Source organism: Podarcis filfolensis, assembly GCF_964270895.1.
Source record: "Podarcis filfolensis genome assembly, chromosome: 7".
In the NCBI taxonomy this organism is placed as follows: domain Eukaryota; kingdom Metazoa; phylum Chordata; class Lepidosauria; order Squamata; family Lacertidae; genus Podarcis; species Podarcis filfolensis.
The window spans coordinates 46,326,929-46,343,564 of record NC_139603.1 but is presented as its reverse complement, the minus strand read 5'-3'; the positions used below and the strand labels follow the sequence as shown (position 1 = coordinate 46,343,564).

Below are 16,636 nucleotides of genomic sequence, written 5' to 3'. Positions count from 1 at the left end.
GAAAGCAACAAGCTGAAGAACACCAGAGTTGGACTGATTTTCCCTTTTAAGCACTGTACAATTAAACTTCTTCCTTTCACTCAATGCCATTATAGCTCTAGCTGCAAAGATCATGAAAGAAAGGCCTATCTTTGTTTTGACCATTGAGAAGTGCCATTTAAAAAAGAAAAACCTAGAAAGGAATTGGAAGTATCTTTTTGCATTAACAGTTAAAACATAAAGTACTCACATCCACATCTGGTCTCTTAAGCAAATCTTCCACTTTGGCTACATCTCCATTAGCAGCTGCTTTAACCAGCTCTTCATTAAGATCCCCAGACTCTTGAGTTTCAAACAGTTTCTTCAATAACTGGGACAAGCGCTCTGTGAATATTGTAACAATTTATTTTAATACAAATCACAATATCTGAATGTTGTGTTGCACTTGAATGAACTTCTGTGTATTTATAACTCAAAAACACGTAAACCAAACAAATTATCTACTTAAAATGTTGCAAATTGCTCCAGAAAAAATAGCGGCAAAAACAGATCCACCACTACATAACTTAAATATTAAGAATCATTCCCTCTAGTAGTGAACATGGGTGGGTCAAGTGCCTATCCATTTAGAAGTAAAACATGGCCAGCAAACAATACAGCAGCACTTCTATATACTGAGGGTATTCATATGGCATACAGAACTATAGGACTGTACATTTAAAAACACATATAGCCCTGTGAGATTCCATGACTTACAGAATGTTGAGGATACAGATAGGTAGCCGTGTTGGTCTGCCATAGTCAAAACAAAAAAAATTTTTTCCTTCCAGTAGCACCTTAAAGACCAACTAAGTTAGTTCTTGGTATGAGCTTTCGTGTGCATGCACACTTCTTCAGATACATTCTTCAGATGTGTATCTGAAGAAGTGTGCATGCACACGAAAGCTCATACCAAGAACTAACTTAGTTGGTCTTTAAGGTGCTACTGGAAGGAAAAAAAATTTTTTGTTTTGAGAATGTTGAGGAAATAGAGATAAGAAAACACTCATTTCATTGAGTGCTCAGAATGAATGGCAAAGGCAGAGAATTCTGCCTTTGGCTCCTACCTTTAGGTGTGGCTGGACAGCAGCACAGTATGTTTCCTCCCACTTAACTCTAAAATTATGGATTTCTCTATTCTTTTCTATGGACAGCATTCACTTCTACTCCCCAAAGAAAAGAAAAGGAAGGTTCTAAAGGAACCTAAAGTTGAGCAGACTATGAGAGTTTAGAAATAGGTGTATAGCTGAGCGCAGCTGAGACATGAAATGGCACCTGACTTGTCTGAGCTGCCAGTGGTTCACCCACAGAATTTGTCTTACCAAGATTAAATTTCAGTTTATTGGCCTTCAATTAGCCTGACTGAGAACATGCAAGGAATTACTTCCACTGAAACTGCCTACAAGCTTTCTTGCACCATCTTGTGGACTGTCTAGTGCTTACTACTGATGGAACATTTTAGGTGCATCTGACCTAGTAAGGTTGCAGTCCTACAAATGATTACCTGGAAGTAAACCCCACTGACTTCAATAGGGCTTTTTCTAAGGAGGCATGTTATTTATATCCACAACCTGCTTTTTTATTCTTCTGAAGCAATTTAGAACACCATACAACAAAAATATCTTCTAAAATCAATTCATGTATAAAGTAAAAGCACCCAATTATCCTTCCACTCTCCTCTGGAAACAGAATAATTGACAGAACTGTTTTACATTAAGAAAATTTTATTTCCCTGAAAGTTAAGGTAGTACTTTCACTAAATATTTTTCTCTTAGATAACACACCTTTCATAATTTCACATCGGGTAGACACTAACTTTCTAACTTACCCCCAGATGCATTGCTTATAGCGGAGCCTGCTGATGCTACCTTTGACACAGCAGCTGGATTGTATGTCCAAGAAGTTCCACAAACCTCTACTTTTAAGTCACTATCTGAATAGATCTGCTGGACCCTTCCAACTTTACCTAAAGTCTACATTGAAGACAAGACAGTCAAACACATTTATTATGTTACAGCTTTGTAAGTACAGATTGTCACATCCCATACTATATTTTCAATCAAGCTGAATATACCCTAGCCTCCCCCAGTCTACTGTCTTCCAGAAGGTTTGGACTATGAGTTGTATCTAATGCAAGCCCAACTCAGAGTAGATGCACTGAAATTAATGAACATGACTAACTTAGGGTAGTAGACTCATGAAATTAATTGAAACTGAGTTTTTAAAACAAAAACAACCCCCCCTACAACTCCCATCATCCCTGACTACTGGCCATGCTGTTTGCGGCTGATGGGAGTTATAGTCCAAAACTTTGATAGTACCATGTGGGAAAAGGCACCACTATTGCTTGAATCGTAACAATAGGCAAAGATGAAAGCTTGAAATGTGCAGAATAATCATTAAATTAAAATCTAGTTAATTTCTGTTATGAAGTTGTTCAGAAAGACATGTTATTTTCCAATAATTCCAGGTGTTACTTATGTGGTCCTACATCTTCCAGACCATTATAGCTATTCAAGCGCCTACTGTTGGAATTTTTTGTTTCAAATACCTTAGAGCCAGAAAATTAATAATTTCTAAGAAAATCAATTGTTACAGCATTGTGTAGTTATCCAATCCTTAGCATAAACTTGATAAATGGGGAGAGGCCAGAGAATGAGAATGACAACTGTCAGTGCTCCTCTAAAAAAAGGACATGCTTTCCCACCAACTTGTCCCTTACTCACATCACAATGGCAAATGTAAGTAAATAGCTTGAAAATACATCCAGCAAAAGACACATACTGTATTCTCCTTCCACTGGGCTATTTATATGGGGATGGTGGTCTCAATTTGCATAGGAAAAAGACCTGCCACACTTTTATTTCAAAGGGTATCACAAATATCCATAAATCTCATTGAAGGTGTTGTTAACAGAAATTAATTATGTTCTGGGAAAAGCTGTGGTTGTAAAAGAACAACTAGAACAATTGTCCAGAAAGAGGGAAATGACACGTCTTCTTCACATGTTGATTTAATGAGGTATCAAGACTAACATTTCACTATCAAATTCTTCTATTTCCAAGCATTAAGAGACAGAATTATAGCATTATACTAGGAATTCCCATACCAGCACCACAAGACATGAGTGGACACCAGCATCCTGACACTAATACAATGGCACAATTGACACCAGCCAATTGTGTACATGAGCCAACATCTGTACTGGTGCACAGATTTCTGCCCAACTGCCACAGCAAGAATGTACAAGGGTTTTTGCACCATACTATTAGCACAAAAATGAAAGGTTTCCCTTCAGCATTGAACAGTTCCTCATTTAGAAGAAACCAAACTTAGCTTAAACTTACAGGAAGCATTGCTTCAGCCCATTCGCCATGTCCTCTTTGAAGCAGCTTAATTCTTTCTAGGTCATAACAAACTTGGACAAGATCACCCACTTGAAATTGTGAGGTACCGCCTTCAGCACCTTGAGCAGCATCTCCACTTCGGACAACGTTGGCTTTGGTGAGAACAGCAGGGTTAAAAGTCCACCTGAAAAGTATCAATGGCCATGAAACATTATGATGAAGTGTTTAGTGTTTATATTAACTGTATAGCTACATTACTAACCAATCTTAACCCACATCTGCCAGTCTACAACTGGTTGATTTTGCAAGAATCCAATATGTCTCCATGGTTGTATCTAGTAGTTTAAGAGTATCCCTCAAATGTTTAAAGTAAAATGAAAAGGATTAATGTAGTCACATTTCTGTAATAAATTACTGGCCCCACATGCTAATTCAATTTGATAACTGACTCCCAAGGCTGACTCCCATTAAGTATCCCAGGCAGGAAATAATGGCAGAATGTACCTATTGCCACTTGGATACTGAACAACAATGTCATGATCTTCATCTATGCCACAAACTGTGCCAGTAGTAGTTAAAGTTTCAAACATTCCATCAGTCCATCCTCCGTGGCCATGCTGTAAAGACTGAACAATCTCCAAGTCAAGATCAATGTTTACTAGATCACCGATCTGCAGTCCACCAGGATTTCGGTTACCGTTTTGTTCACCTAAAGTTAGAATTTTAAAAAGACAAGGTAATGTTTAGGAATCCTCATTCACTCTCACAAATAACAAAGCTACCAACTGGATCCGTTGCAGTGCTAAAGTTCTCATTCTGGTAGTGCAATGATTTAACCTTGACAGAGCAGAATTCCCTCCCCTTCTCTTTCTTGTGCACCCAGTAAATCTGGGAGCTCCCTCACAACCCTGCAGAGGAGATTTGGGAAGGAGCAGGGCAAGGAGAAGAGGTAGTGTAACCAGCAAGCGGTGAAATGTATGTAGAAGTCAACTCACTAAGCAATATAGATAATAGTATCACCATTACAGCTTACAGAAGTAGCATACAGCTAGGAATTGTTAACGATGATAAATACTAGACAAAAAAGTATTTTTACCTTGAGTGGTGTCAATTCCCTACTAGGTTATGCACACACACAGGGTTGTATCGAATGCTGCACCAGCAGGGTTCCACTGGTACAATGGGATTTCTGTTTCTCCTCCTCACCCCAATCCCAACTCTAAATCTGTGGAAGGGGGTCCACTCAACCCTTCATAACTGTTTCTGAGGATTTGTGGGAAGCTAGAGGAGACATTCCATTGCACGCACAGAATTCCACTGCATCACTGGAGCTCCAGTATTGGATACAACACAAAGACTTAGGTCAAAATAATCACAGAGCAAAATTCAAATTATGTTACATTTAACTCACCAAGCACAGGACAGTGGTCTCTGTAGAAGGACCCTCCTTTCGCATCCTGAACACATTTAAGGTCTGACTAAAATAAAACAAATGCAGAGACAGAGACACAGATCTTTAGCTTTAAGTATCTGAATACTTAAAATACTGAGCCAGAATTTGTATCACAGTAGTAATCGAGTATCTAGACCATTTTTGCAACATGCTTCCCCCTAATGTTCCTTACGTTATATCCTTCCTTCTGTGGCCTATGGAAATTTGAAAAATAGATGACTGTGCTTTGTGACAGATACTGTTTCAAGTGCTAATTCAAGAGCACTATAAAGGGAAATGCTAGTCCTGTTGATTTGGATGTAATTTTAAATTTTATATGGCATTTTTGTGTGGTTTTATGTAGTATTGTTGTAAACCACTGATATATTTTATGAATAAAATATATGAAAATAAATTAATGCTTTCATCAATAATCCTGTTCATGTCATGCGCCCTCTCAATCAGAGTCAACTCACAGAAGGCTTTGTCCAACACTATCATCCTTTGTTTCACCAGTCTAATAGTACCATGTTGTATTAAAATTTCCCAAAATAGTCTGCAAAAGCTTAATTTGTATTTTTAAAAGTGAAAATAAACTTTCTATGCACTGTAGTTAAATAGTTTTACCAAAATTTATGGTTTCTAGAATTTTGAACAAGCACACTGAAGTATTCTGGGTGCTATTTTATCCTTTACAGGATACATAAGCAACTTATTTTAAAAAGTAATCACTACTGAATATACCGTAGATAGCAGCAAATTCTAGTATGTTTCTTCTTCCCTAACTCTTGCTTTCACTATTCCTAATCCAAATAGCAGCCATCTGGTGCTATCTCTGAAGCAATTCCCATTGGGTAAAGGTCATTCAACGCATGTACACTAAAGTGTGAAGTGAACAGGAAGAGTCTTCTAATCTGTATCATCTGGAACTAGAGGAGTAAACAAAGGAACAGGTGGTGTATAGGCCAGCCATGTGCTGTTCAAAAATCTTTCTCTTTCTTACTTGAGAAAAAAAGGTCCCAAGTACTAAACTTGAGGTACTGGCAGATTGCATCATGAAAAGAATATGTCATCCACCAAGTTATATGAACACACACCAGAATGATCCTAAAAAATGAAAGGCTGCTAACAGATTACCTCAGAACCAGAACATTTATAAAAAAAATACCTCAAGTACAAGGCAAAACACATATGCATTCATTCACACAGCACGCTGCGATGTTACAAATATGCTTGCTATAATCTGACCCTATATTTCTAAAGATTCATTGAAATGCACTGCTCTTTTTTCATTCCTCTCACCAATTCAGTGTGATCAGAAAGAATCAAAGCATGTACATGAAAAACAAATGACTGAGCTGCTTCCAATAGCTAGACATGTCTTTGCTTAAATAGGAAGCAAGAAAAAAAAAAACCTTGCAAAAGAGGATTCTAGACTCAAATGATACTTTCTATTCAGAAACAATTGTTTCAAAATAAAACTATTTCCTTCAGAATTTAGGAGAAAGGTGAATTTAAATACAACAGCCAACACATCAGGAATAAAAGTATAATCATATTTACACATTAGATACAAAATTTTGGCACTGGCATATAGGAAACTTTTCCTGCATACGAAATAAATCGCAAGTAAGGGACAACTGAAAATTAGTAAATCACTGTTTCCAAATAGAAAAGGAGGGGTGAAGTTTGATTAGACAATATTTGTGTAAAGTACTAAGACTACTAAACGCAGTAACAGTAAACTGAGATTTTAAAAAAGGGAATAATGACTTCACCAATGTGAAGAAATACCTTTGACATACTATTATAGCAGGTATGGTCATGTTTAATGAGTCCCATTTAACACATTACTTTACTCTGCTGAAACATAGTATTTCTCAGTTTGCTACATAGCATTGTGTCAAACTGGAGAAAAGTAAAAACTGTCCCAGTTTTGCCAAAGATTCTGTAGTATTATTGGAATCACATGGGAAGTTCACTTCTAAAACTTGAAATTTAGTCAAACTTCAAAGAGCACTAAAATACTATGAAACTATCCAAATATTTACTACAGCCTAGGATGTAAATAAATTAACATTATATTAGGGAACTAAACTCCTTTTAACAATTTTCTCATTTATTTTGTTGTAAATAAGTATCTTATTTACAAAACTAAATGCCTCTGATTGGAATAGAAGCTAACTCATAAGTTGTAAGTAGTTTGCATGTTTAATGAACTGAGACCAGACTTATGCATATGCATGAGCTGTCCCTACAGCTGTAGGAACAATGAAGTGGCTAATAGCATGCAAACTGACAGAAGGATATAACAAAAGAAGATAATAGCACAGCGCAAGCCATTTTTACTGTTCCCGCATGAAGCAATTTTACTCTTTGTATTGCTTTACGCCTTACCATGCCCTCAAAGCCAACTCTGTAAAGGTTTTTAGCGCCATTGTCCCATAAAACATATGCTGCACTGTGTGGACTTGATGCACTCCAGTCTTGGATTTCAGTGACCTAGCAAAGTAAAGAAGAGGAATGGGAGTATGTTGCCAAAAAAGTAAATGATCTTTATCCACAACATATAGATAAGAATGCTTCCATTTATTAATCATTTGCTTAAAACAGTTGTGCAGCACGTTTGACTTCCCAGATGTTGCTGAACAACAACTCCCACCATCTCTGACCATAGGATGTGCTTGCTAGGGCTGATAGGAATGGAAGGCCAAAGGTTACCGCGTCCTAATTTAAGACATTTATGTGCTACCTGTTGAAAAAGTTCAAGACAGCCAAGAAACAAAGTTATAATATATAAATAAAAATACGAAAAACCCAAAAAACCTACAACATCATTATTTAAAAATACATTAAGGCAGCACCAAAAAATGGAAAGATAAACCCCTTAACAGCCAAAGGTTTTCAAAAAGGAAGCTCTTCACACGGCATCAGGGAATGGCCAAGGCGGCTCTCTCTCTGGGAAAGGAGTTCCAAAGCCTGGGCACTGTCCCCCCAAAGCCCTCTTCTCTGCTCTTAGAAAATTTTGGAACACACAGGAGGGTCTCTGTTGGTGACTGAATGCTTGCATATCAGCAAAGCAGCAAGCCAAGTTATGCCTCAATATTTACACACATTTAGAGGAAGAGTCTTAATTTTCAAACTAAAATCAGCTATAAGTACCATGTCTTTCCTTAGACACAAGAAAACAGACAAACCTCCATTTTATGTTTTTAACCAAGTAACAAAAGTGGAGCTTTCCTTCAATTTAAACATTAGTGAAGTAAGCTTACACAAAATATAAAAACACTGGACAACCAATAAATTCACAACATAGCAAAACATAAAACAGCTTAATTTGTCTTAAAAACCTAGCATATCAAGATAAGCATGATTTTATTTAGGAAAGGCTTTAACACAAAGAGAATTTCATTAAGAATGTGTACACCCCACGCACACATACCCGGATCCCATTCAGGGCCCAATCTGGCACTTCAAAGCAGCCTCAATCCAGCACACATCTAGACCAGAGCTAAATCAAGAGACTTGCTGACTTTAATCAGGGTTTAAAACACTAATTAAACATGCAATCATGGGGAGTAGGTGATGTATGCATCTCCTTCAACCCCTTGACTCCCCCACCCCCTTTGGATGGGGCCTGGATGCTCTGGGCAAGCACAATCCAACATGGGATGGCCTCAACCTACTCTAGCTAAATGCCAGGTCAACCCAAATTGGTCTGGGATTCAGCGTGAGCCAGTGTACAGTTCTAAATTATGTATCTGTGTGCCACTACAAAAAAAGCAGTTTCTGTACTCAAATAGGTCTGATTTAGTGAAAGGTCAGAGTCTAGAATGAAGATCCCAAATCTAGTTGGAGAGGTTCATATGAGCATAAAAGGTAAAGGGGCCCCTGACCGTTAGGTCCAGTCGCAGACAACTATGGGGTTGCGGCGCTCATCTCACTTTATTGGCTGAGGGGGCCGGCGTACAGCTTCCGGGTTATGTGGCCAGCATGACTAAGCCGCTTCTGGTGAACCAGAGCAGCGCACAGAAATGCCGTTTACCTTCCCGCCAGAGCGGTACCTATTTATCTACTTGAACTTTGACATGCTTTGGAACTGCTAGGTTGGCAGGAGCAGGGACCCAGAATCCAAAAGCTGAAAACTTGGCTCTGTCAGAGGGAGCATAATTCTATCCTGTTCAATAGAATTCCCCACTAACAGTACCTCTACCTTGTCTGGATTATGCTTCCATTTGTTTGCCCCCATCTATTCCAGTATTGCCTAACAATGGCTTGGGGTGTCTACCACTGCCCTGGAATTATCTGGTAGAAATGTATAAGCGGAGCTGCTACTGACATTAACAGCACTTCAGGTCAAACCTCTGGATGATCTCACCCAATGGCTCCCTAGAGATGTTAAAAAGCTTGAGGGACAAAAAGGAACCCTGTAGAACTCTACTCACCAAAACCATGGGGCAGAGCAGCCTTCCCCCAGCACTGCCTTCTGGCATCAACCTTCCAGAAAGGACTAGAGTGGCTGCAACACAAGTGTCCTCAAGTTCCAAGTCAGCAAGCCAAACCAGACACAATACCAAGGCTGATCCAGGAGAATCAGTAGGTACACACATACCAGACACCCAAATCTATCCCTCAAAGGACAATAAAGATATTTTCTTGGAACCAGGCCAAAAAACATATTAGGATGGATTCAAGCAATTGGCATTATTCAGTACTAATTGGAGAAACCACCAAGCATTTCAATAGCAAGTTTAAAGGCAAGTTAGAAACTGGGTGGTAGTTAAGGGTCAGTCAGTCCCCCCCCAATGGGTCTCAATATGTCTTCATTTACTGCATTTCCCTTAGAGAAGCATAAGTCACTTCTGTGGTCCAGGTAGTCCATGGGCGGGCTCTACTTAACAATGAGGGACCAGGATCAAGAATACAAGAATATATATGTAGACTGTCCATGTCCTCAGTGTACCTAGTGTATCATCTAGACATGTAACAGTGGAAAAGTAATCACTATAACATGACTAGATGGTACACTCACTATATCCATATTTGGCTCTGCTACTATGATGAGATCCAAGTTGGTACAGATACTAGCAACTTGACCTGCAAAATGTATTGACAGCCCCTCTTCCAGAGGGGGGTGAGGGCCTCAGCAGGATTGTCAAATACCTCAGCAGAAAAATCCCCCAGACACCAAGAATACATTTGAATCTGTAAATGCCCACAGGTGCATCAATGCAACAGGTCCACCAATTCTGAAGAATTATTTTGTGGCCTGTATTAAAAACCTAACCAGATATTGAACTGTGCACGACAAGTGAGTTGTCATATTCTGAACTCTTACTTTGCCTCGACGTCCATTGCCGCCATCCTGATCTTCCCATTGCCAATCAACTCCTCGTACCACCCTGGCACCTGTGAAGATTCCTCTTGCAGTGATTTTCTTTGATTTACGGCGAGACTCCAGCAACACTCTAAAATTTAATATCAAATGGTAAGTTACAAGAAATATCAGATTAAAAACTAGTTGTTCAATAGCAAATCTTTAATTTTCAAGAATCAAAAGGAACTGTTTTGATTAAAACCATGGGCTCCTTTGCAAGAATGTATGGGATAGAAATTAAATAAAAATAAATTTTAACATGTCTTAAATTTCAATACATGGGACATCTCATTATCTGAGGTGGTGACAAGACCCTTCTATATCCAACACAGTCTCATAATGAGGCATTTTAATGAAAATGAGCATTTAAAACGTACCTTTCACTTCCTGGTGTGGTTATTCTGTAAAAGCGATGTCTAAGGTGATGTTTATCCCCATGATAACACACAGTGCATAAGTCATAATTGGTGCATTCTGCACATTTCCATCGAATACCAATTATTGGTTGTTGGCGACATGTATCACACATTGTTCCATCATGTTTAATTCCTGTGGAAAGGAATAGCGTTAGAACAGTATTTTGAAATGCATACATGCAAGCATATGCAATATACAAGAGCACATGCATCAATAGCATATGCATACACAAAACAGCTTGCTAAACAGCCAAGGTTTCCCCACCACTGCTCCATGTAACTGAGAACGCTGAAAAAGCATCACAACTGGTCACTGAAGGCTCCAATACTCAGATGTAGACAGCATTAAACCACTCACCACGTTAGCTACTCTACGATACAATGGAGACAGTAATATATTATCTAAATGTGGTATCTCAATATATCAGAAAATTTTTAATCGCTAGAAATGAACTTATTTGAAAGGAAGGGGACAAAGCATTTTAACAGTGCAGTCCCAAGCGTGCCTACTCAGAAGTAAACCTCACTGAGATCAGGTAAGTATGCATTAAGTCAGGCTTCCTCAAACTCGGCCCTCCTGATGTTTTTGGCCTACAACTCCCATGATCCCTAGCTAGCAGGACCAGTGGTCAGGGATGATGGGAACTGTAGTCTCAAAACATCTGGAGGGCCGAGTTTGAGGAAGCCTGCATTAAGTACTCTCAGATAACTATGTATAGCAAGGGTAGGAAAACTTCTTCAGCTCAAGGATCATATTCCCTCACAGCAAACCTTCTAGTGGCCATGCATCTGTGATGGGCAGGACCAGAAACAAAGGTGGAGAAAAGCAACCGATGTCTTACCTTTGCACAAGTTACATTCCAGCCACACAAAAATTAGTTCTCTCTATATACCCCCAACACATCGCGGCCCCAAACATTTATCACAGGCCAAAAGTACATTCCAGCCAGGCAAAAACATTCAGGGAGGTTGCAGATCAAGGCTGACAACAGGTGTGGGAGTGTTGGTCAGATACAGAGGCCATCTTGGATCCCTGGGCCTCAGCTGCAATCCCAAGACTTATCCAAGATTAAGTCCCACCAAACTCAACAAGCTTACTTCTAAGTATACATTCCACTGTAAATGTAATTTTCAAACTATTCAAAACTCTATTTTGAAATTCTATTAAAATACTTGCACATATTTATCTGTCCCTCATCACAAGGCACAAACTTTATTTTCTGCCCAACTTCTTGCCTAATGGGCAAGTGTGACAGTACTGATAAAATGTTAGGTGATGTTTGTAATCAGCACTGAAAATCCCCCAAGGCAATATGAATATATACATATGCATGCCCTTTACACTTTGCATGGGATGCATAAAGTGTGGAATCCCCTATAACAAAGACTACACTCTTATGCACATTTACTTGGGAGTCACATTATGTTCAAAAGGGGCTTCAGAGTAAATATACATAGAATTGGGCTCCATTATTAGTTAATATGCATAATCTGAGAAAAAAGGCTAAGAGTATTTTAATTAAAAAATTGAGCAGGAAAATGTACAAACCACCTGGTTTTGCTTGTTACTGTTTACTGAGAGGAATGTAGTTTGTTAGCAGTTTTGAAATGTCAATTATACCACAGGCACTAAAAACCACTTTGTTTCTGTCAAAATAGGAACATCTGCCATTAACATTCACTTGCAAGTTTACTGCTAGAAGGAAGATGCTCAACACAGCTGCATTCACTTTCAAAGAACTCTCTTTCAAAGTTATCACAGTCAAAGGCTACAATCCAGTGCACGCTTACTTAGAAGTAAGCACCCCTAAAGACCCGGGGGGGGTGGCTCTTTTGGTTAAAGCAGCCAAGGATCGCCCTATAAAATCCCAGACTTAACACCAACTGGGAAAAAGTTTCAAGGAAATGGAAGACTTCCTTTCAGCAACGAACGACAAGGTTAAATTTGTAGGTCCCCATTTTCAAGAAGACAGTCGTCCCCACTGTGCTTATTGCAGTTTTATAAATATAAATTATTTGTGCATTTAACAAACACTTATACCAAGGGCCTATGCTCAACAGAAGCAATAGTTCTACGCATTCCGGCCTGTGAGCAAGCCCACCTGCAGTCAATGAAGCTGACTTCCTAGCAGGACGAGCCCAGGGTCGCGCTTGTCGCCCCTTCTGCGCTGCGTGGCATCCCCACCCGTCCGTTCCCCCCACCCCCGAGTCACAGCTTTGGGGGGGGGCGTGTTGTAGGAAACAGAGTTTCCATCACAGTGAGGAGCCCGAGGGCGGGCAAGCCCATCGCAGGCACCAGAGGGCCGCCTGGATGTCTACCGACTACCCAAGCCGGCGCCCCGACGACGCGACGGGCAGGGCGAAGCGACATTCCTCCACGAAGAACAATAAGCCCTCTCTCTCTCGAGTCTCGCTGGGAAGCGACCCCCGCCCCACACTCCCCGCTCGTCCCCTGCCTCCCCCTCACCGGTGGGCGCGCTGTCGAGGATGCGCAGGTCGTAGGCTCCCGAGCAGCGGTAGTTGGCGGCCGTGCCGTTGTCCCACACCACGACCACCTCCTCGGGGCTCTCGAAGCTGCGCACGGTGCCCACGTGGCCCTCGCCGCCGTCCTGCTTCCCCCACTTCCAGTCAGGCCCCCTCACGACCCGGGCCCCGACGCCCTCCACCATCACGCGGTTATTCCTCGAGTTGCTCATCCTGCCTCAGCGCTTTCGCCCGACCGCGGCCTCACGGGCCGTTAAGGCCAGTAACGGAAAAAGAGGGAGGTGGGAGGAGGGCCCGAAGGCTGCGTCCACTTCGACGCCGGGGGGCAACAAAGGCGGCGAGCCAGAGCCGGGCCGGCCGGTCTCTCTCACTGGAAAGGGGTGGGGTCGGACGCGGCCTCCGCCAGCGGAGCGCGACGCCTGCAGCTTTACTGGCCGGCTGGCACCCCCTTTCCTCCCCGCGATGGTCTCTCCCTCGCGCCGCTCCCTACAGGTTCCAAATGCAGGGGCGAACCCGGCGCTTCAGCTGATCCATCCGGGCACCATGGCGGCAGCGCCACCACGGCCTGGCGAATGGAGGAAGGGCGACGGGCCCTCCTGCGCATGCCCCGGTTCTGCCATTTTAGCTGCCGGGGGAGGGAATGGCCCCACTCGGAACAAAGAGGAGAGGCTCCTCAGCGCCATCTAGGGAGCCGAGACGTGTACTGCGTTTTCTAAAGGCGTTTTCTGTTTCCGCTTTTCCTTGAAAACTTTCCAAAAAGGTAAATGTGGAGCTTGTCTGAATTGGAAAGTGTTTAGGATTGTTAAGTACACACGTATAGATTTTCTGCTGCTGTCCATGAAGGCTATAGATGCCAGGATCCCCATAACACTGCTGCCCCTTTTAACCGGTATCATCTCATCACACCGAACGCGACCAAGATCTTTCATCCAAAGCGTCCAACTGTTTTTTGATAGTAGTAAAAATGTCCAAATGTCTTGATAGTAGTAAAAGTCATTTAAAGATGATGGCTATAAAACAAGACTATTACACACCACTCTTATGTGCTTAATAGAGACAGATGCTAGTTCCATAAAATTTATGGGTTCTTGGTACACAAAACTCTGTCCAGGATTACAGCCTGTATGTATCGGGAAAATGATACTGTATGGGCAAAGTACTTGATGCCAGCAAAGTTTTTATTAAGACAAAAATATATAACCTCAAGAAACCTGGTATTACAGGCATGCTTTACAAATAATAATGTGTTCATTAACTTGTTTTTGTTTTGTTTTTAAAAAAGCTTTGGAGATTTTACTATTTCATCCACTGGAATTGCATTGAAAGATGTCATCCTTGCAGATATCCTTACTAATAATAGCCTGGTGATAACTTCCATAGGACTAGCTGTATGAGTCTGTTGGTGCAAAAAGCAAGCTTTTATTATGACATATATGCCTTTTTTGTACTAAGGTCCACAAGCTTTTGATTGCATGTGTCGCACCAGCTGGCAGCCTTAGAAACTGTCAAACCAAATTCATTACTTTTCCCTTACCACTGAAAACAAAAAACAAGTACAATTCAAATTCCACCCAATAGATGGCAGATACTAGCCATCTAAAGTTGGGGCAGCAGGAGTGGGGGGATTATTTTAAAGTGAGAAAACTGCAGGTGGCAACCCCCATTGTTTTCTTTCAGGTCTTGGGCTTCACTGATTCCCTGAGGAAGCCCGATGCAATGTGTCCTGAGTATTAATTAGGGAACTCTATTGTTATACCCCTTCTGCCTCTTTAAAGAATAACTGGATACAAAGCTGCATCAGTGTATGGTAGCTTTCCCAGCTGTGTGCATACAATACATTTCCTGGTACGTAACAGCACCCTTCATGCAACACATGTCCAGCTTCCATTTTCATTCTGATTACCTAGCTAACAATTTCCTTTTAATGGTGCCTTTGTTGTTTTTCCTTATTGCTTGATGGTGCCTTCCTAGCATTCCATTCCAAGCCTATTACAGCTAGCCACTATTCAAATGTGCTGGTCTCAACTTTTGATTTCTATACATGATGGAATTTTCTTTTGCTTTGCAGGTGCGTTCCATGCACCAACTGGTGGCTTAGCTTCTGACACTGAGTTTTTTTGGGGTGGACTGGGGTGGGGTGGGTGGCTGAAGATGAGACATCATGTGACAGGAGCATGGTTGTACAGCAAGACCAGATGTACACTGAACATTTATAATGAACTACAAAGAAGGGTCCGAGCAACGGGAGCTCATCCCGTCGTAGGGATTTAACGCCGACCTTCCGATTGGCACTTAACTGTCAGGGGTCCTTTACTTTTACCTTTTACAAAGAAGGGTAAGTTACTATGAAACACAGTACACTCTGGATTGGATTGTAACATTTTTATTATGCTGCCCAGAGAAATCTGTTTATGTGATAGCATATACAGTATAAATGAATAAATTTGTTTACCAGAGCAAAACACTTTTATAGATTTTACGTTTTTCTTGCCTTTTACTTTCTTGGCTCATAGTCATTGTGCTTTTTGTTCCCTTAAAGTTTTTCAAGCTTTTTGGGTTGATGGCTCCCTTGACCAACTTAATTCTTTCTGCGGCACCCCTGTGGGGATCAGGAGCCCAGTTATGTCACCCCTTGCCTGCAGAGCTGGCAGCCTCTCACCCTTTTTCAAACACCCACCCTGTTGGAGCATTCCCTCAGCCTCCTCTCCACTCTCCTTGGGAGTCCTCTGGGCAGCTGTAATTGCTGCCCAAGCCTTTAAGCTTTGTCTCCTCACACTGCCCCACAGGGGCCTGGGAAGCAACCCCTGGCCAGTCCTAGAGGCACCATTTGCCTTTAACATTTAGTCTGATGAAAAGTTCTGTGGAACTCAAAAGGTTGAGTCTGCATTTTTAACCATGATTGGTCCTGATGGAAGATATTATTGTCAATATTTCATAAATTTATAAAGCACAGCACAGCCTGGAGCTATTAAAGTAGCATAAAATAAGCCTTCACTCACCTCCCCACTCAGTCACCATGATCCTTGTAAATGCAATTATGATACAAGCAATTCATCTTCAACCTGTAACCCTAGTTTAAAAACAACAACAACAGATTTCTGTGAAACCTGTTATGATTCTAGTACTTTCTCTAGGCCTAGACAGCATCTTAAAAAGCAGAGACATCACCTTGCCAACAAAGGCCCGTATAGTTAAAGCTATGGTTTTCCCAGTAGTGATGTATGGAAGTGAGAGCTGGACAATAAAGAAGGCTGATTGCCGAAGAATTGATGCTTTTGAATTATGGTGCTGGAGGAGACTCTTAAGAGTCCCATGGACTGCAAGAAGATCAAACCTATCCATTCTTAAGGAAATCAGCCCTGAGTGCTCACTGGAAGGACAGATCGTGAAGCTGAGGCTCCAATACTTTGGCCACCTCATGAGAAGAGAAGAGAAGGCTCCCTGGAAAAGACCCTGACGTTGGGAAAGATTGAGGGCACAAGGAGAAGGGAACGACAGAGGACGAGATGGTTGGATGGTGTTCTCGAAGCTACCAGCATGAGTTTGACCAAACTGCGGGAGG

General features: G+C 41.3%; 1 protein-coding gene across 2 annotated transcripts in view; it reads right to left on the bottom strand.

Annotated features, from left to right (window-relative positions):
• MIB1 (MIB E3 ubiquitin protein ligase 1) overlaps positions 1 to 13,731 on the bottom strand; it is a 42,353-nt gene extending 28,622 nt beyond the window's left edge. Inside the window, exons 1-9 of one of the 2 annotated variants that reach the window (XM_083622422.1) lie at positions 13,058 to 13,731; positions 10,552 to 10,723; positions 10,136 to 10,265; positions 7,195 to 7,299; positions 4,777 to 4,843; positions 3,870 to 4,074; positions 3,366 to 3,549; positions 1,847 to 1,991; positions 230 to 363 (exon numbers count right to left, since the gene is read on the bottom strand). In XM_083622422.1, the coding sequence (XP_083478548.1) occupies positions 230 to 363; positions 1,847 to 1,991; positions 3,366 to 3,549; positions 3,870 to 4,074; positions 4,777 to 4,843; positions 7,195 to 7,299; positions 10,136 to 10,265; positions 10,552 to 10,723; positions 13,058 to 13,286 (1,371 nt within the window). In that variant the 5' untranslated portion in view covers positions 13,287 to 13,731. The remainder of the gene's footprint in view (positions 1 to 229; positions 364 to 1,846; positions 1,992 to 3,365; positions 3,550 to 3,869; positions 4,075 to 4,776; positions 4,844 to 7,194; positions 7,300 to 10,135; positions 10,266 to 10,551; positions 10,724 to 13,057) is intronic. The other variant, XM_083622423.1, reaches the window with a different exon arrangement.
• Between the last annotated feature and the right edge of the window lie 2,905 nt (positions 13,732 to 16,636).